The following is a 27,508-nucleotide window of genomic DNA, read 5'->3' as shown; positions in this document are numbered from 1 at the left end:
TCGCGAACATGGTAGGTCAACGTCCGGTTAAGTAGCCCATATCGTGAGTCTACACGGACACCCACTATATATTTTATATATATAGCATGCCTGTACTGCATCAAAGGTTATAGATGGCCAAACGGTGGCACGACGCTAGCACAACACTAGTACTATTAGATACTATGTCTTATCCGTTCCTCGCCGTGTTGTGCCATCGTGCCGATTTCTCGGTCCCGGCACGCATTAAAGGCTATATGGTTCCAAGTCATTTTTGTTAAGCCAGAATAGTCTAGGTATTCATTCATGTTTGTCAGGCTAAAGGATCCTAAAGGGGTTTACTTCTAACAAGCTAAGAATCTGGCCTTTACTTGGACCGGCCGGCAGAGCAGCAGAAAACAAAAATAGAAAGGCACTCAGATCGATCGATGATGATGAAGAGGAAAACAAATTAAAGCATTCTCTTGTCTCTTTATTCCCTACTCATCGCACCAGCATTACGCCAAGCAGAAATGAAGCCGCGCTTTATTCGTTCTCGACGTACGGGATCGCCGCCGGCAACACGCTATGCTCGGCCGAAACTAACGGACGTACGCCTCCTGTTCTGTTTCCTTGAGGTAGACGACGGCGATCCACACCACACCATATCCATCCCATCCATGGAAGCCAGCAGGCCAGTAAGCTAGTCAGCTCGATCGATCGGTGTGTCTATAAATTGAGCCGGCCGGCTCCATGACGCGACGGTCCGCGCCATGCATAAATGCATCCTCATCCATCGATGGAAGCAGCAGCCATAGCGGAGGAGGAGCAGCCGGCGGCGGCCACGAGCGCCGCTAGCTGTGAGGTGAGGCTGCACATAGGCGACACCGCCCCGCCTGTCAAGACCATCACGGTGACGGAGGGCCCCTACCGGCTCCGGCGAGTTCCCCAATGGGTGCGCGACGCCAACAAGGACGCGTACGCGCCCAAGTTCATGTGCTTCGGGCCGTACCACTACTACAATCATGTCGGCCTCCACCACGAGGAGCTCAAGGGGCGGTACGCCACCGAACTCCTGCAGGATGCCGAGCCCCGTGACGAGGCCAGGCGCCACCAGCTCCGGCAAATCTGCGAGCAGAGGCTCAGAGAAATGAGCACTGACATTCGCGAGTAAGTAGTATAATGTACTCCATCTAGTTGTAGTATGTCCATCTACCATCTATATATTGTCTACTCTCCGGCTTGATTTCTGAATAGAGGGAGTATATATACGTAGCTTAAAAAAAATTTAGAGGCGGCTAAAATCAGTTTTTAGAGGCAGTTTGAAAAATTGCTACAATGCCACCGATTGTAAAAAATAAGTGATTTTCAGAGGCGGTTTTAAGACTGTCTCTAAAAATCGATTTTCAGAAACGGTTCTGTTAAGACAATCGTCCTTAAAAATTGATTTTCAGTCCCTAAAAATAATTTTCAAAATTTTTTAAAAACTATTTAGAGTCTAATAAAAATAAGAATTTTTTTTAATGTAGCCCGAAGGGCCGAGAATCCATGACAGCTCATAGAATTTATTTTTCACTTGTTTTGAACAAGTGCAAAGACCAGGATTCAAACCCACAATCTCTTGCCTCGCGGGATTCGTCCCCTACCATCGCACCTCACAGTCACTTCTGAGTTGTTATACAGTGCTATCTATTTGTACTAATATGTACGAATCTTGTAATCAATATTTTGACTCATAAATAATCTTAAATAAGAAAACTTTCAACTAGAAAGTTTTAGATCTCGTCGAGCACTATAACTTTGATATAGGACATTTCTCCATCCAAGGTCAATTGAAAAATTCAAAAATTTGAAATTCAAAATCTAAGACTTAATTTATATATTTGGAACCCTAAATGATCTCAAACAACAATTTTATCAACTACAAAGTTTTAGATCTCGTCGAGCTCTACAATTTTGGTATAAATTTTGTCTTCGTCTGACTCTATTTAAAAAAGATATGAATTTATTTGTGTTGCAGCTATTTTTAAGGATTGACTTAATCAACCGCCCTTGAAAATCGATTTTTAGGGACGGTGGACTTAACAAAACCACCTCTAGAAATCACTCATTTTCAGAGATGGTTGACATAAGCAACCATCCTTAAAAATCGTATTTTTAGAGGCAGTTTTCTCAACAGAACCGCCCCTATAAATGGAAACGTTTCTAGGGATGGTTTTCTTAATGGAACCGCTCTTAAATATTGATTTCCAGCAACGGTCATGAAGCTACAGTGCCTCCCGCGAAGGTTAGAGACTAAGAAAATTGCCTCCGTTAGAGAAGAGAGGCAACTGTAAAAATCATTTTTGTACAAGTGTAATTAGGCTTTGCTTTGTGTTCTAATTTTTAGCTATATTAGCTAAAACTTTGCTAGAGGATGTTTGCACAAGACGGTTAATGTGCTAATACTTTGGTGACATTTGTGCCGCAGCTGGCTAACCAACTATTAATTGCTTTTGGCTAGGTTTGTGAAGCTAATGGGTTAATTGTTCATTAAAACTTATCTACATATATTGTTAGGTGTTTGGATCCACACCACCTAAGTTTTACTAGTTGCTCAGTAACTAATAGCATATGCGATTGAAATAAGCACCCCTCAAACGCATTGAATAAATTCTCATGGTTACATACAAAATTGTAAACCTGCTTTCGAACTGAATCAGTCTCCAAATGATGAAAGCACAGTCTAAAACTAGAGATGGTTTCCATAGCATTAAATGACTATGCCACGTCGGTAATAATATGATGTGGCAAGTGAATTAATAAGACGACAGAAGAAAAGAAACGATTTCGGTGTTGCCTCCAACACGCGTAGAAACTAGTAAATTAGGAATTAAATTGCATGGACCTGGGTCCAATTCTCCCACACGGACCCTATCCTTGATCGATGACACAACGTAGAAACACGTGTACCATAAATTAATCACTCGGCTGATCTACAGATCTTGATAAAGCAATGGTTTGTAGGGCCATATTTATACATGGAATTGATATATTTGGACACAACGTGTCGTCCATTAAGGATAGGCGTCAATTTTTATATCCCTTACCCCACGAATTTAAGACATGCTTATATTTAAATTTTGAAAAGTTGTTGGAATGTCAAATTTCAAACCAAATAACGTACTTCATAAAGTTAATTCCAATTCCTCTAAAATGAAAGGAGCCAAATGTGCCCTAAGTGTAGTTACATTCCCAAAGAATAGTTTTATTACGCGGTCTTGAGAATTAACTTTGTTTTCGTGATTGAAATCCAATAGCCCCACACCAAATATTTTAGATTTTACCACCGTACTTGTTCTTACGATATTGACTTTTGCTATTTACCTGTTGCGCACGTAATATCCTTGCTTAGGTTCTATGCCGATCTTAGTCCAATAGAGGCCGCCGAAATGACGAAAGAAGCGTGGGTGAAGATGATGTTCCTGGACGGGTGCTTCATCCTCAAGCACCTGTGCAACTATGCGCTCGACATCAACGAAAAGGAGCTGCACCAGTCGAGGTGGGTACCGGCGCAGCTGCGCAGCGACCTCACCTTGCTCGAGAACCAGATCCCCTTCGCTGTGCTGCTGGCGCTGTTCGACCACCTGGCGCCACGGGTCCTCCTGCCGCGCAGCGCTGACGAGAAGAAGAGGCGCAGGCTGCTGGACATGGCGCTCTGGTACATGCTCAGAGGGTCCTTGTCCTTGCCCCCTCGGAAGAGGCCAACGGACGTGCTGGGCGTGGACCCCGAGGTGCCGGTCGACCACCTGCTGCACCTGCTCCACGTGGCACACTGTGCCCAGCTCGACGCCGCGCTCGACGCCGCGCGGCCCCCGGAGAGAGACCTGCGGGGCTTTGTCTCTGCCCTGCCGATCCGGATGATGAGGCTGCTGCGGTGCCTGTGCATGCTCGGCTATGAGCCCGGCCCGGGCGACACTAAATTCGACGGCCACAGCATGGAGAACGTCCCGTCGGCGGCGGAGCTGAAGGCCATGGGCATCTGGATCACGAGGACGACGACGACGACGACGGGGCCTGGGCCTCACCACGGCGGGGCGCTGCTCGACGTGCGCTTCATGGAGGACCGCGTGAGGCTCGAGATCCCGCCGCTGTACGTGGAGCAGACCACGGCGCCGCTGCTGCAGAACCTCATCGCGTTCGAGCAGCAGGTGGGCGCCGACGACGGCGGCGACTACTGCACCACGTACGCCTTCCTCATGTACAACCTCGTCAGCACGCGGGAGGACATCACCCTGCTGCAGGATCTCCGCATACTGCACAACAACTTTGGAAGCGATAAAAAGGTCAGCCTGCAATTTCATTTCACTGTTTACCTCGCTCGTCTATAATGCAATGCAATGAAACTCCACTGGGAGTATATTTCATAACATCCTACAACCGGTGTTATGAAATATACTTCCAGTCGAGTTTCACTTGGTTTTTAACTCGTGGGATGAAATGAAATGCTCTCAGTGGAGTTTCACTTGATTTCCAATGCGTTGGAAATGAGATGCGCGGGTTTCATGCATCTGGATGAAACTCATCTCTAGTCTCCCCCCATAATTTCCTTGTTATGTCACCATTTTTGCTGATATATTATTATTCAAGAAACGACAATGAAACTCTAATGAACAAATTACTCAGCTACTCACGATGCAAGAAACTACTCATAGTTTCCATAGTATAGGACATTGTACTAAGAAACTATTTTTCCCAATGTGAACTTTTTTCATTAGAGTACAGATAAAAATCAACCAATCAATCTCTCTCCTGTACCCGGATCCTCTACGGCTTCTTTACAGCATGAAGCCGTGTGCAGGAGCGAAGCGTGACCTCGGCGGGCGAACACGGAGAGCTCCGGTGGGGCGCGAGAGGTGGTGCGCGGGCGGACAAGGGCACAGGTCAACTGGTTGTGCCGCTGTCGAGGGGCACCTTCCGCGTGAGCCGGGCCATGCCGCCGCCGGGGGCATCGACGAGAGGGAGGGGGCCGTGGCCGAGGGCATCGGCGAGAGGGAGGGGCCGCCGTCGGTGCGGGGGAAGAGATGGCCGTGCGCGTGGAGGCAGGCGTTGAGGCCACGGTCAGGGCTCCATGGCAGCGATGGGGAGCGAAGGGGAGGGCCATGGTGGCGATGGGGAGTGAAGGGGAGGGCGCACCGGATCTGAAAAGCTCGATAGAAACCACGCAGTACTTACCCAACGCCGTAGTTGCAGGTTTCTTCCGCATCGATAGAAGAGTAGACTCTGTTTCTTGTTTAGACTCGGTTTCTTAGTTTTTGGTCTTTCTCTCCTCAATAAATATACTGCCACATCAGCAAAGTTCAATAAATAGAGGAATAATAAATGGACATAGAAGCTACTGTAGAGTCTGCGTTGGGAGCGTACTGAGAATAGCTCAGTTGATTAGGTTCCCACTCGAGTTCAAGTCCTTGACTTGGTACGGATATTCGCATTTTTTTAGATTTATTTTAGGATTGAACGGCGTTATGCTTTCAGTGGTAGGCGACGTTTCCGTCGATAGCGAGGCGTCTCTGGTGACTTTGTCAATCTCGAGATGTGCCGGCACAGTCTTTCATAGGTGTTCATAGGGGTAGGGTTTACGTACGTGTGTTTATAGGCGGTGAATGTGCGTGCGTGTTGAGCGTATGCGTCTGTACTTGTGTAATTTGCAAAATAAAAAAAGTCTGCGTTGGGAGTGCCTCATATTAGTGGCACTCTTTCCTATGCGCTCTGACACTTGGTTAACCAAGGCAATTAATTGCGTGTGCATTACAAAACAAAAGAAGCTCATCAATTGGCCAACCGCATGCACGGTTTAGATGGCTTTAATTATAGGCCCTGTCTAGATTTTAGTATTATCTATGGGACAAATTTTGAATACTCCATATTTCACAAAAAGTGCACTTTTGGACGAAGCAGGAAGTACTTAAACTTTGGATAAATATAGGAAGTGTTAGGTAACTAAATTTTACTTTTCGATATGTTTATGGCAGGTCATCAATTACTTCAAGAACTTGTGTGTGTGGAACCGGCGCAGCGGATCGACCCCCATTGACAATGTGCTGACAGATCTGAGGAGATGCAGAGTGTTGCATGTGTACCGTGATTTGGCAGAGGTGAAGAACTACATCAACAGCCCAGTCAAAATACTTCTACTCATCATTTCTGCCATGGTTGCGTTGTCCACAGTCATGCAGGCTCTCATGGCCATCCGACCACCAACCGGGCACTGATCCACGCCCAGTATTACAACAAAACATACATATTACAACACACGTGTGCAACACATTCAACATTCATCAATGTGTTACAAAGAAATTTCATAGAAACACAAAACTATATGTTATTATAGCTGTACCAAGTAGTGCCTGTTTTGTATTAATATACTATAAAGACGTGATAAATAGTACTCCTATCTTGTAGTAATACAAGATAATGTGACATCTTAAGTATTACAAAGAAACATATGCATATGGAGATTCTACTACAACATAAGCCAGCCCTCAAGCCGGTGACCAGGTTTCGATCCCAGGTGGTGGCACTGGAGGGCTCCTACATTAGCTTTCCTTGCGTACATACACTATTTTAGTCATGAAGAGATATTCTATATTGTGTCTATGTAATTGTGCTAGAGTCATTTCCCAAATCGTGTAATTGTGATGCAATGTCTCTTTGATTGAAAAGACAATTCGATAAATGTCTTTCATTGCTCGGTCAAAGCTTCACCCGGCAGCGTTGCTCCACTATCACTGCCAGTTTAAAACTTCACCCATCAGTGATGTTCTAATATCACTATTGGGTCAATGATTCACCCGGCAGTGATGCTCTAGGATCACTATCTGGTGATGTTTTGAACCGGTAATAATATCGGGTCCAAGCCTTTATTTTGCTGGATGTGTTCTTGGTTTAACCAGTTCCTGGCCCATTCATCACCAATCTCTTGTCCTTGTCACCATTGTTGCTGTAAGGAAAATGGACCCTAGGCCCATTTACTTTGGATTTTGGTGTTTGATGACCAACACAACCAAATTAGACTAATGAATTTGCAAGTGATTGTTTTGTAGTTTAATAGGGTGCAAGACGTGACTTGGACGAAGGCGACGTGATGATCCGATGATCAACACCATAAGCAAGACCTTATAAGCACAAGAGAAGACCCAAGATATCAAGCAAAGTTCAAGCACGAAGATAGGAACCAAGCTGGACGTAAGATCGCGAAGAAACGAGCTCACAGAGGTGACTGGACGCTGGCGAAAAGCGACCGGATGCTCTGACCAGGGGGCTCGGCAACAGTAGCAGCGACCGAACGCTGAACAAGCAAATCGACCGGACGCAGGACAACAGAGTCCGGTCGAGTACAGAGAGGTTCCAGAGCGACGAAATTGCGACTAGACGCGTCCGGTGGCATATGGCCAGACACTGGCAGCGTCCGATCAGTGGATCGTGGCTCCAACGGTCGGGACGACCGGATGCGTCCGATCAGGACGACCTGAGCGTCTGGTCAGTAGAAGAAAAGCGAGATTTCGTCCCCAACGGCTACTTTCTTAGTGGGGCTTATAAATACAACCCCCAACCGGCCAAATTAGAAGTGTGGAACTGAGGAAACATATCAAGGGTGTTGATACACCATTTTAGTGATCTCCACTTGCATAGTACTTAGTGATTCATTAGGTGATTAGCGTAGGTGCTTTGCAAAGTGCTTAGGTTGATTAGACCACCGCTTATGCGCTTGCTTTAGGTTTAGGCCTAGTGTTTAATGAGGTTTGCATACCTCTTACCACTCGGTGCTTGCGCGTACCATTGTTGTACATCGGAGGGGCTTATAGTCTTGCAAGATCACACCAACTGCGTTTGTCGTGTGGCCGCCACCGTGTACTAAAGGGAACAAGGCCCATGGTGTTTCGGCCGGAAGCTTGATAGTGAAGACGGCGGGGAGCATCCTGGAGAGCCTTGCCGGAAGGCACGTCGAAGGCCCACTTGCGCGTGGGGACGGCCTGAGGCTATCCACGGAGTTACCCGATCGAGAGCTTGGCCCTTGCGAGGGATTTCTTGCGAGGGGCTCCAACGAGGACTAGGGAGAAGCTTGCGTGCTTCTCGATACCTCGGTAAAAATACCGGAGTCGTCGATGGGAGTTTGCATATCTCTACCTTGCTCTTTAGCTTCCACATTTACATTGATTGTATTACTCCTTTTTGCGGTAGAGATAGCAACACACTAGCAAAACCATAGTTGCACATTTAGATAGTTTATCTATTGCATAGGTTTTGCTAGGATTAGAAAAAAGGCCATAGTTTAGAGTTAGAATTTTAAGTTGCCTAATTCACCCCCCCCTCTTAGGCGTCACGGTCCCCTACAGTTGCAGCCAGTCCTTGCCTTATAGATGGCATGCTAGTCCTGGTCCTCAGCCTCACATGGAGTTTACGACTCAGACTGGAGCTCCGTCTCATTACATGCAATAAATGTAAGCAGCACACTGTGTCAGAGTTTAGGGTGAAGAAGGAAGATCCCAACTATTGCTGCATCTTGCACAAGTGTCCGGATCACAAGATTAGGTCTTGTTGGTCTTGTTTTCTATGATTTATGGCCATTTCTTTGTGATGATTTTGATTCCAAGTTCATGTTTTGGTGTTCTTTTAGTGCGATGGTAGTGGATGTTCATGCTGGTACTAATAGCAAGAATATGTTGAGATGCTAAAAACTTTGGCTGATAGGCTGAGAGTGCACCTATGCTTGGAGAGGTGAAATAGAAGAAGCCCATGGATGAAGAACTCATGAAGAATTTGTCTCTTTAGTTAGAATTGGAGTAGAAATCCTTGTTCTATTGAAGTGTTCTAGTTCTAGTTTGTTTAGTGCTAATTGGGACTGTCTACATTATATCTAGACTATAAAAATGTTCAGTTATAGATTTTGCCTGCAATTCTAATTCATAATGTCTATATTGTGTCACATCAAAGTTTATATCTTGATTGTCTATATTTTGCCGATCCAATTTCTAAACCTGCAGTGACGCTAGGCATGCAAAAATTAATTTAAACTATAGAAAATAATGAATCATTTGAAGTCTATAAACATAGTACAAAGACTACAAACATACAACCTTCTACAAACTCAGTCAATGTTACAATCGAAGTCTACAAACACATTATAATATAACCACCTCACGAACATTCTTCTAGCACAAGAGTGGGGTCTCAGAGGTGCAAGAGCATGCGAGAGGGCATGGATAGAGCCAACCAAGGTGTATAAGGGTTTGTAGCCCGTGATGAGCATGTGATCATTGATGGCTCAACACAGACCAACAACTGTTGAAGCCATGATGAGCAATTGGCCACCGCTGGCTGAACGCAGGCCAACAACCTATTGGGGCACCGAGTAGCATTATATTGTTGCTAGGTCGCCCTGGCTTTGGTGTGGCTCTATCTTCACATTCTTCTAGTACCTCTCATGCATCATCTTGACTACAAAATGAAAAGTGTATGTGGAGACCTTTTTCCCATAGAGAACACAAATGTTGAGGCTATACATAAGTGACTGACACACAGGTAGGGGGACTAGCTAAGCTAGCCTCTCCTTTGTCTGTGGAGGCATCCGAGCACATGTTTTATAACCGGAAGTAACAGTGGTAAGCAGGATTAATAATGGAGAATCAATGAATTGAGAGTTAGGTAGATCCAATGGCCAAAAGGAATACTGATGGGTCAGTAACAAAACCAGCAGTGATATGAAAATGTCACTATCGAGTAGTGGCTTTACTCTATCACTGCAGGTTTATAGCTTGATCGGGCAGTGATATATCACTGTCGGGTGGTGGTTTGAGCTGGCAGTGATAGGTTACATAACTGCTAGGTGACTACCATCCTAACAATTTTCTAGATCCAACACAATCGGCAGTGATGGTCCAGTAGTAATTGTGTGTTCTAGTGTAGTGTTAGAAGCAATAAATTGGATTTTAAACACATCTAAGGGACCGGACAAGAAGTGGGTAGGAGACTTTGGGCCAGTTTGGTAAAGCTCCATCTGATTCTGATTCTCTATGGAAGTTGATTCTCTAAGAGAGGGGTTTCTGTGGCTGATACTGATTCTCTTTGATTTTTTAGCATAAGCTCTCAAAATCATGATGGAGAATCACTTCATAGAATCAAGAGAAGCAAATTTTTTAGCTCCCAGCTGTTGATACCTGTGGTGGCACGTAGAAAAATCCACAAGTGCACATATATCGATGTAGCTTTTTGAATGAGTATTATGAGTATCGTATCCACAGAGAAACATGTGTGATTAACTTCAAACTAACTTAACCAGGGATAGCAATAAGGTTAAGGATAAACAGGAGCATATAGAGAACTTCTAAGGTTTTAACTTCTAACTTAGGATAGCGTTGTATTCTAGTGTCTACCTGGGGACATTACTAAGGAAGAATCATAACAGGGTATAATTCTACCATCGCAACACAGGTCCTGCTAGGCCTACAGATGGGAAGTGGAATACAGAGGTCTATGAGACTGTAACTCCAGACAATCTACCACTTTTGGAATGTAGGGTGCATCCACGAATAATCAGAAGTCTAAGTGCCATGCTTACACTAACGATTACCACTTTAACCCAAGAGCTTAACAAGGATTAAAGCACTTAAATGAGTCATGATCCTGATAAACAAAAGAGCACAAAACTAATTGAGGATTAGAAATCAATTACCAGAGATGTCAAAGATGTAAACCCGAGAAGAGCTTAAATCCGCTAAGGTACAAGCTGAAGAGAGAGCATCGACATGTCAGCACTTTCTCCTAATTTCTCCCTCAGTCTCTATCTCACTATTTTCTATGTATACAAGAACAGAGCCTACTACAAAGGAGTATTCTTCTCTTCAATTGTGATGCCTTTCTGAGGAGCCTCTGGGGTCCTTTTATAGGAGGAGATGGAGTAGGGGCCAAGCCAGCGCCACGTCAACGAAATTCGTGGCACTTTTCTCGTCCACCGTCGGATAAACCGACTCAAAACTGCCTCAAAATCAAGGGTGGAGATCTTGGAGTCATACATGAGGCAGTAGAGAAGTGGGGCCACCTGTCATAGGTCGTCTGACCTAGGGGTGGGGTCGACCGAACCCCTCTATGGCAGGTGGGCCACCCCTCTAACAGGTTGGTCTTATACTCCATCTAGAGTGGGGTTTCACAAGTTGGATCACTTGTTGACATCGGTTTGCTTACTTGAAGTGTATAACAGTGGCCCCGTTGATTCTGTAAAGTGAATCGGAATCCGTTGATCCTCTAGATGGCCTCCTTTTGCATAATTTTCACTGTATTTATCCTGCAAGCATAATCCTCCAAGTACAAGTGGAACCAAGTGAAATCATAACATAAGTTGTTGCTTTGTGATTACTTTTTATGTTAATTGATCTTATATTAATGGTTTATAGTTGACATTAATGACTGTCAAGAAGCTCCCCCAAGCTTAACCTTTGCTAATCCCTTAGCAAAACTAAACTTAAGCATTGGATTAGGAGTTGCTATAATGTTTTCACTCCTCAAAGGTACACAAGCATTTAATAAAAAAATCTCCTCCGGATTGAAATAAACTGATCTAACTTTCAAACTCACCCATATTACCTTTAACTTCAATGGGGCTTCTTAGCCTTCACTTAGGTCTTGAGTAATTGAAAGACAGAACGATCAAGTCAAGAACTATGTCTCAAGTCTTTTGCTCAACCTTATTCCATAGGTTTTATAAATTTTCAAAATAAAACTCAGAGATTCTATTGTATGACACTCTCAGATCGCACTATTATATGGTATTTTTGGATCCTCACTTCTCAAGTCTCTCTTATATGTGGTATTTTTGGATCCTCACCAAGGCGTAACTTGTTGTTTCCTTCTTTTTTCCTACAACTAAGGCTTTTGTGGAGTTTATAGGTAGGGAGAAAGCACGTACATACTTGGTCTGCATATATTGTAAAATCAAACCTCGGATCCAAAGAGGAAAATGTCATACAATCAAATCAAGAAATGCATGTGTGTGGATATATGGTTGATATATACGTGGTGGCTAACCTAATTCTACTATGCTCCTCGAAACATATCTCTCTCTTATTGAAACTTAAAATATTTTTGTGAGAACATGGGCTATCTTTATTGTCATCTTTCTTTTTTTTCTTTTCATTTCTTTTTTACTTGGACCTCTTTTTGTCCATTTTTATATACTTTTGCATAGCCCCATGTCTTTTTTACAACACCAAACTTTGAGAGAGATACTATCAAGAACTTGGAGCATTTTATTTTGATGAAATCCTAATAGGCATGTTTTTTTGCTTCCTCCTAGTGTAGGAGTGAAGCATTTTTGGATGGATCTAAATGGAAGGCATATTTTTGCGCCTACTCCTGTGTAGAGTAGTGCATATTTAGGTAGTATGTACGTGATCTTAATTTTTAAAGCATGATAAGTTCCTCATAAGGATCACATAAGCTTGATAAAACTTAATGCAAAGACAAGCAACATATTTGTAGAAGGTTTTCCTAATCTAAATATATACAGCTGTGGTAGGAATTTAAGCTCACTTGTCATACAGGAACTCATCATGATAATTTTTATAATTTTCAAAAGACAAACTCTGGAACTTAGTCTCACATTGGAATAAGATAAACAGTAGCTCAGACCTTCTCATATCATATCCATCAACTACCTAGACTTTAGATCAAGCACATGCTACCCATGAGTTTTAAGTTTAGAGTAAGTCCTTATATCAAATCAATTTTATCTAAAACTCAGGAGAATCTTAAACTGAAAACTAGGTACTTGAAAGGAATTACAACAGAGCAACTATTTATCATGTCCAACAAAAGAATAAGAGAAGACAACTCCATTTTATTTATGAGTAATTCTAATTATTATTTAAAGCAAACTATCATACACATGATTTTATTTTATTTTATTTCAGTATTTATTTTATTGCTAGAATTACTTAGAAAGATAAAATAAGGTAAAAGAATACTTACCTGGATAACGGAGGTGCATCTCCCCCAAGTTGGCTTTTGATAGCATTTTGAAGTGAAGCATCAGCAGTTGAGGCTAGCAGGTGGGCCCAAAGCACCAGGTGGGGTCGACTGACCTAACCTGGAGGTTCCAGGCCCTCCCAGGTGTTTCTTCTTTCCAAAGATATTTTCCTGGTATGTTGTTCTCTCTGTTGTCCTTCACGTTTACACCAAAATTTGGCTCGAATGGCCATACTTGGGAGGTTGGCCGACCTGCCTATGGTGGCCAAACAGGCTCAATTTTTTCGTGACAGTATCTTGTTCAGTGTGCATCTTGCTTGTATGTCCAGAATTTTCACTTGTGGAAATTGGGAGGTTGACCGACCTCCCCACACTTTGCTCAAAATGTGTCCTGGTCATAAAAACAAGGTAGAGATCAAGTGCATGGGCTCTATTGGTGGAAAAACACCAACAGAACCAAAACTTTATTAATTTTTCTCTAGCCTTAGGCACATTGAACAGGATAAGATGTTATATGCCTTATTTATGTTTATAACATGGATGATAAGATCAGAAGGATGTAGCATTTGAATACATTTGACCTAAAAGATTTGAGTGGCTTAACCTATGGAGGGGCTGCCCTACTTTACATTTTATAATGTATCAAGTTTTACATGATCAGGACCATTATTTTCCAGAGATAAGATGTGCAATATTTTAGTTCATTTGGTTCAGATTTAGGAGATAAGAAGAAGGATGTGAAAGGTTATGAACAACAAAAAGGAAGAGGATATGTTGAGTTAACTAAGTTATAACATGTAAAGTTGTAACTCAATCATGTTTAAATCTTTATTTATGTATATGCCAATTCAAGGAAAAGCTTTTTAAATGTAGACCATTTACCTTGAGATGTTACCTTTGTTATTGTGATAGTTCTTCCCATTTGCTTGATCTTTCCTTGTTTGGCTAACCTCACATCTTTGAGTTGTTCATGAGCATCTTGTCTCCTAGATTGCACTCCTTTCTCATTTTTTTCATGCCATCTTCTTGCTTTTTCTTTTGTGGATCATGGCATTGTGTTTAGACCTTTTGCTCTGCTCATTGTTTCAGCTCTGCACAAAGGATTAGTGGACAATATATACCCGAAGGGGTGCACATGTAATTTGAAGCAAAGGTATTGTTGTCATAGAGCTAAGGGTCATCTTCTATGCTACAGAAAAGTTGGTTTTAGCAATTTAATTAGCATAGAACATTCATCCTATGTTTTAAATAATGTGCCTTTATTATTCACCAAAACTTCAAAGTTTAAACAAGGTTAAGGCAAAAATGAATAAAATTACTTTGAAGAATACCTCAAACCTTAATTTGCCTCCACAAATGATCTCATGACTTACCCACCAAAATTGGAAGTTTTCCTACAGGGGTTAGTCTATATGTACAACCAAATTCTATACAAGTATGTTTTGATTCAATAGTTAGATTCAAATAATACTCCAGAGCATACTTAGTGTAGAAAAGAAAATATAAGAGAATAAAGAGATCCATTCAAGTAGAAACAAGAACATGTGTGGTGAACCAAAGGAGTATTTTGTTTTTTCCATTTTTATGACTTAACAAGTTGAGCATGGCATCAAGGTAAAGATAATCAAAACAAATTAGCAACATGGCATGAGATGTTTTTTAGAGAAGTCCATCCCCCACACTTGAATTTTACAGTACACAAAATTAAGTTTGGATGATAGAACTCTCTCGTGAATGTAAATTAATGTTGCATGATGATTGGTTGGATGCACCTTGTGTCTTCATTCTTTTTGCGCAAACCTAGAATGGTTAGTGGCAAAAATACCTGAAGGAATAATTTCACAATTATATCTCTAATTCATTCCATAAAGTTTTTTTTATAAAAACAAATATATTAGAACAAAAGGTGGAAGCTCGGGTTATCTCTCGAAAGTGCTTGTTTTAGTTCAAAAGCTCATCCTTGGGAAACCTTTGAATTGCAGCTTATGTTAGTGAAGTGGTTTCCCTTCCAACACCAACCTTTGTAAACATGTCTCAAGATTCATGCCAAAATACTATGAGACTTGCAATATTTATGATAAATAAAAGCATCTACATCCACTCTTTCAAAGTTTTTATGGACATGAAGCATAAAGGTGTTGAAGATCTCATGTGTGGTGATGTTAGGTAGACAAATCAATTCAGGAGATTTTTCATGTAAGCATGGATTCGATAGGATGTTGAAGAAATAACTTTCATGTTTATTGACAAAATCTTCTGTTTCAAGCTCCAGGGTCGATGTCTCATGAATGTCCATAGGCAAAAACATTGTCTCCATCATTCCATGCCTATGACATTCATTGAAAATTTTGTCCAATCGCTTGGATTGGGGACTCTTGGTTTGAGCTTGATGAGAAGTTGAGCACTTTCTTCCTTATGGCAATCCGAGTTCTCCTCCAGACTCAGATGGGTTATGGTTATTAGAGAGATTGACTTAAGCTCATCCTTCAAATCAAGAACATGTTTGGATTCTACCCTTGAAGCTTCGACATCGTCCAACTGTTCTTTACTTTCAACAACACATAAATTCTTGATATGCTCTAGCCATTGTTGTTGCTCTTCTTGGTTAGATTTGTGGCCTTCATGACTCCTATGCCTTGGATGTCTAAGTGGATTACCAGAATCAATGATAGGGTCATTATAAGACTCATGGAGAAGAACATGAGAGTGATTATCATGGTCAAGGATGGGTTTTGAGATGGGTTCAAAGCATATGTTGGTTGTGAGCATAGAAGGGGAAGGGATAGGACTGAGTTCTAAATAATTTGGTTCTCCATCTATGGGATAACTTGACATTCCATCCTTGGACTTTTCCCAATGTCCTATATGGGAATTCAAGGTGTGAGACGATGTTGATTTGGGAGGCTTTCGAAGAGATCCCTTCTTTAAAAGATTTGACTTATGTTCCCTTGATGGTCTCTTTTAGGGATGAGTGTTCAAGGTGCTCCCAAAATCAGCATGAAAGAAAAGGTCATCCTTGATTCTAAAAGGGATTTCCAAAGGTTGAATTTCTTCTTCCTTTGGAGGATTTGGGTTTTGGGGTATTGGTGGTTCAGGATTGATAGCTAAATCTTGAGATTAAAGTGGTTGTGATTTGGCTATTGTTTACACCAAATTTTGGAATGGTACACGAGAATTCGAAATTTCTAGGATTTGCCGTAACAGCCGTGTCATTTGAAGAATCGGCTAAATGGGACTGGCGTCGGAATCGACTAATAGGCCATGACATCTTAAACTTGTTCTGATTTGGATGTTGCCGATAAGGAAAGCGGGGACGGTTGAAGCTAAAAATGTGTTGGACTCTAGATTTTGGGAAAAATAGAGTCCAATGTACCTTAAATTAGGATGTTTTCTTCTATTCCAAGTTTTGTAATATTCGTGCTTGACTTGGACTTGTGTTTAGGCCTTGGGTATAAATATTGCACCCCGGCTATTGTAAATGTATCAATCAATTAATACAATCTTTTCGGCTTTCGCCATTAGGAGTAGGGATACTGTAGATTTTGGCGAGTTCTTCAATAAGCAGGGCTGCATCGGTTAGGTCCGACCTCCGGTTTATTGTAAATATCGTCATGACTTATATGTATCCTTGTACAGTTGTATCTTTTGATCCCCACTGTGAGTATTTATATAAGTTAGTTATCGATTTATCTAGATTAAAGCATAGCTGTATCCTCGTGACCTAACTGCTTGATTTGGATTAAATCACCAGTTATTGAATCTATTAGAGATTAGTAAGGCTTCATTGCTGTTTTTAGTAGATTCATCAGTTATTGATCTTGCTATTATTGATATCTTTATTAATTATAGCAATATCACCAATTTACTCGATCGAGGTCAAGATAGATCGGCAACATATTATGTTAATCGGTCGTCTTTTTACCATATCATGCTTTAATTCTATTTTGACATTTGATTCTCCCAGATCGGCCGTTCTATCTTGATGTTGATCAAACATAGCACGCGTTCAAAACATATTTGATCTTAAATAAGTTCATTGATTAATGAAAACTGATATATCGTTCTTTACCATAGCTGTATCACATCGATCCTCACTGGTAGGGCTTTAGATTGGAATTTATTGATCATTGAGTTTATTTAATGTTAGATATGATCTTGTTCGTTCGCTATGTCTACATCGACTATTCAGTTGATTGCCCGCGCTCTCACATTTATAGCATGCTTTCATGATTCTGTTGAAGTATAAATAGATCTATCGACTTATAAGCTTTAATCTGCGGTCTTTATCATAGCTGCATCTCCTCGAACCTCACGGACAATGATAATAGATAAAATCTGTTTGGTTTATAGATTTATTTATATTAAACAGTCGATTGCCTACATGCTATGCCTTTAATTTATCCAAATCGGCTATATACCGATAGTATTCAACTTGATTATTCATAAACCTGGTGGATATCGACTCTTTAGTCGATGACCTTCATTCAATGTCTCTTTAGCCGTACATTGGAACTGTCTAAAACAAGACCGACATGTTCCGCCTTAAATTACCGATTATCTCTTTCCTCCTTACCAATTGCAGGGTCAAATTGACTAGCATGCCGATGGTCTTCGAATCAACTCATCCCGCTATTGAAGCCAAGCGGATCCGCAGATCTCCTGGCTTCCCTGAGTGTGTTGTCTCAGATCGATCCACATTTTTACGTCAACACACTTTTTGGCACACCTAGTGGAACCACAATCGTCAAGATGGATCATAAGGGAGTCCTCAACATTGACTTTGAAGAGCTGCCTGAAGACCATAAAGCAATCATAAAAAAGCAGCAGAAGAGTATCAAAAAAAAATGCTTGACATCATATGGCAGGGTGCGCGAAAAGATCATTCAGAAATATCCATTGCCAAGGGTTCTTTTGAATGGACAAAGGGATCTAGATGATCAAGCTGAGACCAAAGCTGCAGCCAACAGGATCTACAAGACTGTTCATGGTGCACTTAGGAATCATAATGAGGTTTTCCTGAACACATTCCAAAACATTATGAAAAAAGTGTTTTATGGAGCACTAATTGATCAGATGGGGCTAGCACACTTCAATATTCAATACTCATCGGCTAATGGAAATAATGTGGCTAGTATAAGTCAGTAGCCGAATGACAGGCAAATAAAGCAGTCACCAAATGGTTCCAATGATCAATCAGTTCAAAATCGTTCTGGGCAAACTCAGCAGCATTCAGTGAACAGCCGATGGCACTACCAACAAATCAAGGTAGTCTGGCGGCCACATTCAATACTTCAAATCGAATCCCGCCATCGGCTCAAAAAATTGCTCTGTCTATTCAAAGGATCATTAGGAATATTGGTCCAAATTCTTATAACCAATGGTTTTTGGGATCAGCATAGCAGAGGACTCAACAGATTGATTATCCCCAAGATTTTTATGCTATTTCAGATTACAATACTTACAACATGGCACCAAATTCAGGATATCAAGGTACTCTATAACACCCTAAAATTTGTATGATTTTGAAATAGGAAACATAATGTAATTATGACTTTTGTGAGCATTTAAATTTAGGAAAAAAAATAACTTTGTTAAAAATAAAATCAAATATAGGTTCACAAACATGTATGTGTATTCATGCTGCTGCATATTATTTTTGTATTGTGTGGTTTGAAATCAAACTATAAATTGATTTGAATTTGCAATTCAAAATTTGTTTAGAGAATTAGAAAAGAAAAGAAAGAAGAAACTCTCTCCCCTTCTCTATTCAGCCTGCTGGCCCAGGCCCAGTCGCCCCGCTTCCCTTGCTTTCTTAGCGTGGCCCAGCTGCGGCCTAGCCAGCCGTGTCGCCCGCGCCCCTTCTCTCCTTTCTCTTGTAGACAGGTGGGCCCACCTTGTCGGGGTCACCTTCTTCCTCCCGCTCGTGTCCGAGACGGACACCACCGCTACCGCTATCGACTCCGCCTCCACTACGCAAGCCAGCTTCGCCCATAAATAGTAGCCCAAGCTCGTGCCACCTCCCTATCTCGTCCTAGAGCCAGCGCCATCCTCGCTTTTGCTCCAACCACTGCATAACCCTAGCCGCTCGAGTCACCACCATCGCCGTCCGCTTCGTGGAGCCCGACACCGCCGCAGTCCAGCCTTCGTTCGTGAAAAGCCCTTTGGTGAGTCTGCCATCGTCCTCTCTTTCTCCTTGTGCTCTTGGTTCGTTAAACGATGGCCTGTTGGCCCTTAACCGCGAACGCCGGTGAGTTCTTCACCGCCGTCCATGGATATCCACCATGCCCGGCCCTGTTCTGGCGGTGGGTTCTCTCTCTTCTCCTCTAATCTGATTTGCGCCGTCAGATTCTGATCCAACGGCCCAGATTAGAAGATACCTCTTCGCCTGTCGTTTTGCAAAAAGGCCCTTACAATTATTTGGATCTCAACCCGTCGTCCCTACAATTTTGTTAAAGAGCCCCTGTATTTCTTTGTTTTCATGCCCGCAGTCCCTGGTTCGGTTTGAAAATAAGATTTTATTTATTTAAATTCGAAAATCAAGTTTCATCTATCTACAAAATTGCCACTACCTTATGTAGGCCATCAAATATTCGTTTTAACTCTGATTTGATCCGTTCAAGTTGCGTTAGGTTTGTAATTAAGTAATCTATGTGTTCATACTATTGTTAAGTATATTTTCAATTTTTAAATTTTGTGGTTAGATTTAATCTATTATTTTGCTAAAGGAAATCTTGTTTAATACATAACTTCTTTGTTTTAGCTCCAATTTTCGTGATCTTAGTGTCTGTATGTTCATGGAGAGACGTAGATTCGTATTATAAACTTTTCATCTTGATTTTATGCTGTCGGTGTACTATTCTAATCTATAGCTTTTGTTGCTATGCATGATTGCTTCTGGATGCTTGTATGTTGCTGTGGTTATCGAGTATAGACGGTGAGCAATTCGTGGGTGAACAAGAGTACTACTTTGACGAGCAGGATTAGCAGGAGCACTTTGTTCTAGGCAAGTATAGCATGGGATTATCCTTGTTTCCTATCAACTTTAATACATTTAATTCATGTTGCGTGTGTCACCTTGATAGGGATTCCCTAGAATCAAACTTATACCTTGTCTCCTATGGGATATGCATTGGGTAGCTTTGCTAGTGCTCAATTAAACCATGATCTTGTAACTTGACTAATGGTATATGCAATAAACGTTAAAACATGACTTTTTAGCAACTTGGAAATAGGGGACTGGAGTGTTTAGCTACTTTTCTAAATGCTCTAGATTCCTCTCCCTAAGGACTTATCTTTAAGTGATCATCCGAGACTTATAGTACAGCTATGAGGGCTACATGGCTCTGGCTTTAGCTCAGTATGAGGACCTTTTCTAGCTTGTTAGTGGTTACCTTTATTGGCGTAAGAATGGCTTGCCGAATTGGGTATAGTGCGGGCTCTGTCCCCTTGAGTATAGGCTGCGCATCATTGTACCATCAGGAAGGGGGCTCTACATCTATTTGCCGAGTGAATCTAATGGCCCTAACTTGCTAGATGAACCTTTAAAAGGCTTCATAGTGACCCCTGCCTACTCACCTTGGATGTGTTTTGGGAGTAATTAACCCGAGCATATGGGTATCATGAATCACAGTGAAAGTGTACAACCTCTGTAGAGTGTAAAATAGGTATATCAGCCGTGCTCACGGTCACGAGTGGCCTTGGAACCCTTATGGAATAGACGATCACTAAGAAGTATCTGTTTATGCTATTCATTACTCATGTTTACTTTGATCATGTGTTTTACTTTGGGATTGAAACAACTTGTTGCTACTCTTATGCTAAAATTGTGACAACTAAAAGCTAAATGCTGTGAAACCTGTGTCAAGCCTTTTGAGCCTCATGAACCCCATGTTACACTTGTTGAGTACGACATGTACTTATGCTTGTTTATTTTTATTATTTGGATAAAAATCCTGGATGGGTAATAGATGGCTATGGTAATGACGACTATCCTAAGGATTACTAGACTTATGGTTAACCAGTTGACATCCCTGTGATATGGAGCTTTTGCGAGAGAATATTCTTTATACTTCCGCTACATTTATGTGAAGACTTTGTCTTATTATTCATGATGTAATAAACACTTGTGATTATACTATTTATAATTTGTCGATTTATGTGTGTGACTGATCTCTGGGCGCACATAAGGTTTTGCATCCTATTTTATCCTTAAAATTGGGCGTGACAGATTGGTATCAAAGCCATGTTGACTGTAGGACACAAGACTAGTTAGCAATGGTTGTTTTAGCCTCTTGCTTCACTCATTTCATGCTTTCCATCTCACCCTTGTTATTTGCTAGATTTTATGCTTCTTTTGCCTCACTCTTTATGAAAATTATTGCTTCTAATCTGACTAAATCTAATTCTATAGATGCCTCATGCCAATAAGACTGCTCGCATCAGCACTGGAGGTTACTACCCGCCTCATGGGTTGTATGAGTCCATGGAGCCACATGAGGAGGAGGAACCCCAGGAGCCAGAAGTTAATTCGCCAGCACCTGCACCTACGCCGGAGCCATTCTAGGAAGAGCCTGAAGAAGAAGAACCCGAAGAAGTGGAGGCCATTGCATTGTCTGATGATGATGATGAGGAGGATAACACCGTTCAAGAGGATGAGCCGATCCCTCTCCTAGGATGGACTACGAAGGTCTGGTACAAGCTAGGGTGTGAATCGTCCGTCTCGCACCACCAACTTATGGGAATTCTTTAGACCTACTACACTGATTGGGACGTAGCTGTGGAGTACGTCTGCAACGAGCATACGCATCCTCTGGAGGACACATAGTGGAAGACCAGGGTGTGCATCTCCATTAGGGATGAACAGAAGGAAGCATACCAGCTGGACTCGAACTATGCGCATCATGCTAACTATGCCACCATGGAAGATAGCATTGAAGATGCGGCCGCTGTAGCATGCATGGGTCTCCGTGGTCGTCGCTTTGATGATATGAAGAAAGATCAATATTGTTTCCTCCCTCGCCAACACCCTGGCTTGGGATGGGCAATAATGGACCCTAAAGGCACGGATCCCACTACTCAAGTGATGGTGAACTATGCCTATGAATTAGTTGACAAGAATCGACGGCTAGAAGATCAGTTGAAGGCACAGGAGGCGACCCTTAAGAGATATCAACAAGTGATAGATGAGCAAAGGGTGTGCCTCAACCTGCCAAGGATGTACAAGGAGCTTCTCCACAAATTTCGCCCATAGCTGTTGGAGTCATTTCTATGTAATAAGACATTAGTAGCACGGGTCAAGTTGAGTCAAGTCGAGTCTATTGGTGCGGTGTGAATTTTGGTGTACCTAGTTGATTTTTTATTATGTTTATGGGTGTTGTAATAAGTGCTCGAACTTTGTGGGCATGTCCGCAAGTTCTATAGTTAAGAATACTAAAGTTTGAGTCAATAAATAAATAGTTGGGTTTGGTACATCTTGTTCTCTTGGATCTGTTTTTTGGAGCAGTCTACCCTTATCTCAATGCCAATCTAAATCTACTTGACCAAAAATTATAAAATTTTTATGGGAACAACTGGACTTAAGTATATTTTCAATGCCTCTTGAATCACCTCTATATCTGATTTGGTTTGAGAGATATAGCTGTTGTAAATTGAAGTTTCTATGCAGTCTAGAATCTGGAATAGTTTCTGTTGTATCCTGTTTTTGAGTAACCTAACGATAGAATATAGGCTTGTGGTCTGAATAAAAGTTGTAGATAATTTCTTAATATTTCCAACCATGTAAAGAATGCCTCTTTTGGATATCTGTAACTCTAGATATGACTGTTTTACCAAGCTGCTGATGTCGGAATTCGTCCAGAAAATTTTCAGAATGTATTCTATATCTCTATAAGTATCTATAACTTGGAAATCTCTAAATTTTGAATATTTGTATTGGATGTCAGATGTCTGGAAGAGGAAGAGGCCGAGGTCATGGAGGTGTTCCCCCACATCCACCACCACCACCGCCACCAACTATTGAGCAACTTCTGGCAATGTAGACACAGCTTATGCAAGCTCTAGTGCAGAATCAGCAGAATCATCCAATTGGTGGAGCACCGTGTGACAAGCATGGTGAATTCTTGAAGGGCCACCCCCCGGTGTTTTCTCATGACACTAATCCACTAGAAGCAGATGATTGGCTTCGTGCAATGGAAAAGCAACTCAACATAGCGTAGTGCGATGACTAGCAGAAGGTGTTGTATGTGTCAGGACAACTCTAGGGAGAAGCTCAAGACTGGTGGGAGGCATTCAAGTATGGACGTCCTGCCAATGCTCCTCCAGTCACCTAGCAGGAATTTAGAGAGAATTTCAGATCCTATCACATACCTAAAGGATTGATAGAGCTCAAGCAGGAGGAATTCAGAGCTCTAAAACAGGGATCCATGACTGTAGCTAAGTATCATGATAAATTCACTCAGTTGTCACGTTACGCTCCGAATGAGGTGGCTGATGATGCTGATAAGCAACGTTGTTTTCTCAAGGGTCTATATGATGGTCTACAACTCTAGCTTATGTCCAATATATACCCCAATTTTTAGACTCTGGTGAATCGCGCCATTGTTTTTGACAATAAGCGCAAAGAGATGGAGGCTAAGAAGAGGAGACTTCAGGGATAGGCCTCTAGGAGTAATACCCGTCCGTGTACCAACCCTCGGCAAGGCTTCTAGGAGAGGTACTAGGGCCCCCCTAATCAATGGAATCGCAACTAGAACTAGTAGCTTCCACCGTATCAGCAGCAGAATGCCAATCAGCACCCTCAGCAGTAGAGTGGCCAGCAGACACCATGCCAGGGAATGCCTAACAACACTCCCATGAAGACCAATGCCCCTAGCACTCCCAACAAGTGTTTCCATTGTGGAAAGGAGGGTCACCTGTCATATAACTACCCTGAGAAGCCAAACCAGTAGACCCCATAGAGGCAAAATAGTTATCAGAAACCAACACCCAACACAGGAAAGGTGAATCATGTGTCTACAGAGATGGCGCTTGTAGAACTAGAAGTCATGCTTGGTACGTTTGATATCAACTCAACTCCCACCACCGTTCTTTTTTATTCTGGAGCTTCGCATTCATTCATATCATAAGCATTTGTTAGAAACCATAGCATACCCTTATGTGCCATGCAAAATACCATATTAGTAAACTCACCAGGAGGTAGTATGCAAGCTTCTTACCATTGTCTTCCAACTAGTCTATCCTTAAGGGGGTAGAGTTCAAAGTAAGCCCCACTATTTTGGGAACATCCGGCATTGATGTGATTCTAGGTATGGACTAGATGAAGCAAAACCAGGAAGTCATTCAGTGTCAAGAGAAGGTAGTTGTTGTGACCGCACTAAATGGAGACAGAATCAGTGTCGATGTTGTACAAGCATAGCTGACAGCCACAGTTAACCAGCTTGGTGATAGCGTCAACAAGAAGGACCTAGTGGTGGATGAGTTTCCAGATGTGTTTCCCGATGACTTGCCAGGTATGCCACCTGACATTGAGTTTATTATTAAATTATTACCTAGAACTGCACCTATAGCTAAGCATCCATATAGAATGGGGGTTAAAGAATTAGAGGAACTTAAGAAACAATAAAGGAGTTACAGGAGAAAGGTTTCATTCGTCCTAGTTTGTCACCTTGGGGAGCACCGGTTATATTTGTTGACAAGAAGGACGGTACCTAGAGAATGTGTGTTGATTATCGGTCACTAAATGAGGTTACTATCAAGAACAAGTACCCACTACATAGAATTGATGACTTGTTGGATCAGTTGAGAGGTGCTTATGTTTTCTCTAAGATTGATCTTCGTTCTAGTTATCATCAACTAAAGATTCGTGCAACTGACATACCTAAGATAGCCTTTACTATGGGTATGGTTTGTATGAGTACACCGTTATGTCCTTTGGTTTGACCAATGCACCTGCATATTTTTATGTACTTGATGAATAAGGTGTTCATGGAGTTTTTGGATAAGTTTGAGGTGGTATTTATTGATGATATATTGGTATTCTCCAAAACGGAAGAAGAACACGCTGAACATCTAAGGTTGGTCTTACAAAAGCTCAGAGAACACAAGTTGTATGCTAAGTGAAGCAAGTGTGAGTTTTGGTTGAAGGAAGTTTCTTTCCTAGGTCATGTTGTCTCTAATGGTGAAATAGCAGTGGATCCAAGCAAGGTGAGAGATGTGTTGAATTGGAAACCACGAACTGATGTGGGAGAGATTCATAGTTTCTTGGGATTGGCTAGATACTATAGAAGGTTCATACAAGGTTTCTCTAAACTTGCCAAGCCTATGACAGCTCTGTTGGAGAAAAATGCTAAGTTTGTGTGGTCTGAGAAGTGCCAGGTTAACTTTGAGGAACTGAAGAAGAGATTGACTACAGCCCTAGTATTGGTTTTACCAGATTTGAGCAAGAACTTTTCTATCTATTGAGATGCCTCTCGTCAAGGTCTCGGATGTGTTCTTATACAAGAAGGAAGAGTAGTGGCCTATGCATCCTGACAATTGAGAAAACATGAGCTAAATTATCCTACTCATGATTTGGAGTTAGCATCAGTGGTTCATGCTCTGAAGATATGGAGGCACTATCTTATCGGACATAAGAGTGACATCTATACTGATCATAAAAGTCTGAAGTACATTTTCACTCAGATGGATCTGAAGATGAGACAACGTTTGGAGTTGATCAAAGATTATGATCTGGAGGTACACTATCATCCTGGAAAGGCGAATGTTGTTGCTGATGCTCTTAGCAGGAAGAGTTATGCCAATGAGGAGCAAGTGGCACCTATATCAAGTGAGTTGTGTGCTCAACTTGAGCTACTGAACTTGGGCTTTGTCACTAAAGCAGTGGAGTTGGTGTTGGAGCCTAAACTGGAGCAAGAAATACGTAAGGGCTAGTTACAGGATGCGAAGTTGAAAGAAATAGCGGAAAACATAGTGATTGGTAAGGCACCAGGATTCCATATGGATGATAATGGAACTCTGTGGTTTGGGAAAAGGCTATGTGTGCCTGAGAATAAGGCTATACGAGATGCGATTCTTCGTGAGGCACATGAGTCTGCTTACTCTATTCATTCTAGGAGTACCAAGATTATAACACCCAAAAATTTGCATATTTTTGAAATAGGAGAAATTTTTTAATTATGCATTTATGGGGGCATTTGAATTTAGGAAAATAATAAATTTTATCAAATTAAAATCAAATATAGGTATAAATACATGATGATGCATTCATGCAGCTGCATGTTGTTTTCTTGTATTGTGTGGTTTGAAATTACATTTCAAAATGATTTGAATTTGCATTCAAAAGTTTGGGTGGGAATTAGGAAGAGAAATAGAAAAGGAATTCTTCTTCTTTCTTTCTATTTGGCCTGTTGGCCCATTTCCTCCCGCCGGGCCACTCAGCCTTGTTCCTTCCATCGGCCCAGCTAGCCATGGCCTTCTTCTCCTATCCTTCCCACACGGGCCTGCCCCCTTTCTCAGCGCCGGCCCATTTCTTTCCCTCCGTGTGGCTCGCTTTCTCTCCTACGCCCCGTCGCTCCGCACGGCCCAGCTCTGTCCAGCCCAAGTCAGTGATGCTGCCCTGCACTCCTTTTTCCCTCCTACCCGCTGACTGCTTGGGCCTAGTCGTCAGGCATTTCTCCTTCCCCGCGCCGTGTCTGGCTCGAACACGACCACACCATCGCCTTGGGTCCGCCTCTGCCACGAGCTCCGCGCCGTGCCTCTCAAGAAATCTCCGCCACATAAATAGCCGATCGGTCCGGCTCCGCCTCCTTATCCCTCTTTGCAGCAAGCTTTCCGCCCACGCAAGCCCATAGCCACGCCTCACCCTAGCGCCACCGTGAGAGCCACCGTCCGCCGAAGCGCTGCGCCGCCTCTACTGCCTCCCGCTCTTCGCTTTTGGGTCCGCTGAGTTCCCCATCTCCTCCGCTCTTCCCTGGGATTTTCCATTCGAAAAACCAAGTGCCGTAGCCTTGTAACCGAAAGCTCTGGCGAGCCACCCATGGCACCGCTGGTCCTATTCCGGTCAGGTTTCCCCCTCTTTCACCCGAATGAATCCCAGCCGTTTAGATCTAATCCTGCGGCCGTGGATGGCCGGTACCCCTTCGCCGATAGTTTTTCAAAAACACCCTTACAATTACTTCAGACTTAACCTGCAGTCCAAAGCGCGTTTTCAGATTTTGTTTTCCATTTTTGAAAGCGTATTTCGGTTCGTTTAGATTGAAAATACGTTTTTAGTTATTTACAGTTTTGCCACTCAACTTGTTTTAGCCATAAAATCTCCGTTTGAACTCTGATTTGATCCGTTCAAGTTGCGTTAGGTTTATAATTAAGTAATCTACATGTTTATAATCCTGTTACGTAGGTTTTCAACTTTTAAAATTGGAGGTTAGATTTAATCTATTATTTTACTATAGGAAATCTTGTTTAATTCATAACTTCTTTGTTTTAGCTCCGATTTTTGTGATCTTCGCGTCTGTGTGTTCGTAGCGAGACGTAGATTCGTTTTCCAAACTTTTCA

General features: G+C 42.1%; 1 protein-coding gene across 1 annotated transcript; it reads left to right on the top strand.

The window, feature by feature from the left end:
- The first annotated feature begins 740 nt into the window (after positions 1 to 740).
- On the top strand, positions 741 to 6,312 carry LOC136501983 (UPF0481 protein At3g47200-like). The gene is made up of 3 exons (XM_066497482.1): positions 741 to 1,128; positions 3,353 to 4,283; positions 5,970 to 6,312. The coding sequence occupies exons 1-3, from the start codon at positions 758 to 760 to the stop codon at positions 6,207 to 6,209; spliced, it is 1,542 nt and encodes a 513-aa protein (XP_066353579.1). The 5' UTR covers positions 741 to 757; the 3' UTR covers positions 6,210 to 6,312.
- The last annotated feature ends 21,196 nt before the right edge of the window (positions 6,313 to 27,508 follow it).

Source organism: Miscanthus floridulus, chromosome 13 (genome assembly GCF_019320115.1).
Source record: "Miscanthus floridulus cultivar M001 chromosome 13, ASM1932011v1, whole genome shotgun sequence".
Taxonomy (NCBI): domain Eukaryota; kingdom Viridiplantae; phylum Streptophyta; class Magnoliopsida; order Poales; family Poaceae; genus Miscanthus; species Miscanthus floridulus.
The sequence above is the reverse complement of the archived record's forward strand: the minus strand, read 5'-3'. Positions and strand labels throughout refer to the sequence as shown.

Excerpts from the sequence above, each read along its gene's own strand:
- LOC136501983 (XM_066497482.1), top strand. The coding sequence starts at position 758 with ATGGAAGCAGCAGCCATAGCGGAGGAGGAGCAGCCGGCGGCGGCCACG. Across the intron at positions 1,129-3,352 it reads ATGAGCACTGACATTCGCGA|GTTCTATGCCGATCTTAGTC; the intron begins GTAAGTAGTATA and ends ATCCTTGCTTAG. Across the intron at positions 4,284-5,969 it reads ACTTTGGAAGCGATAAAAAG|GTCATCAATTACTTCAAGAA; the intron begins GTCAGCCTGCAA and ends TGTTTATGGCAG.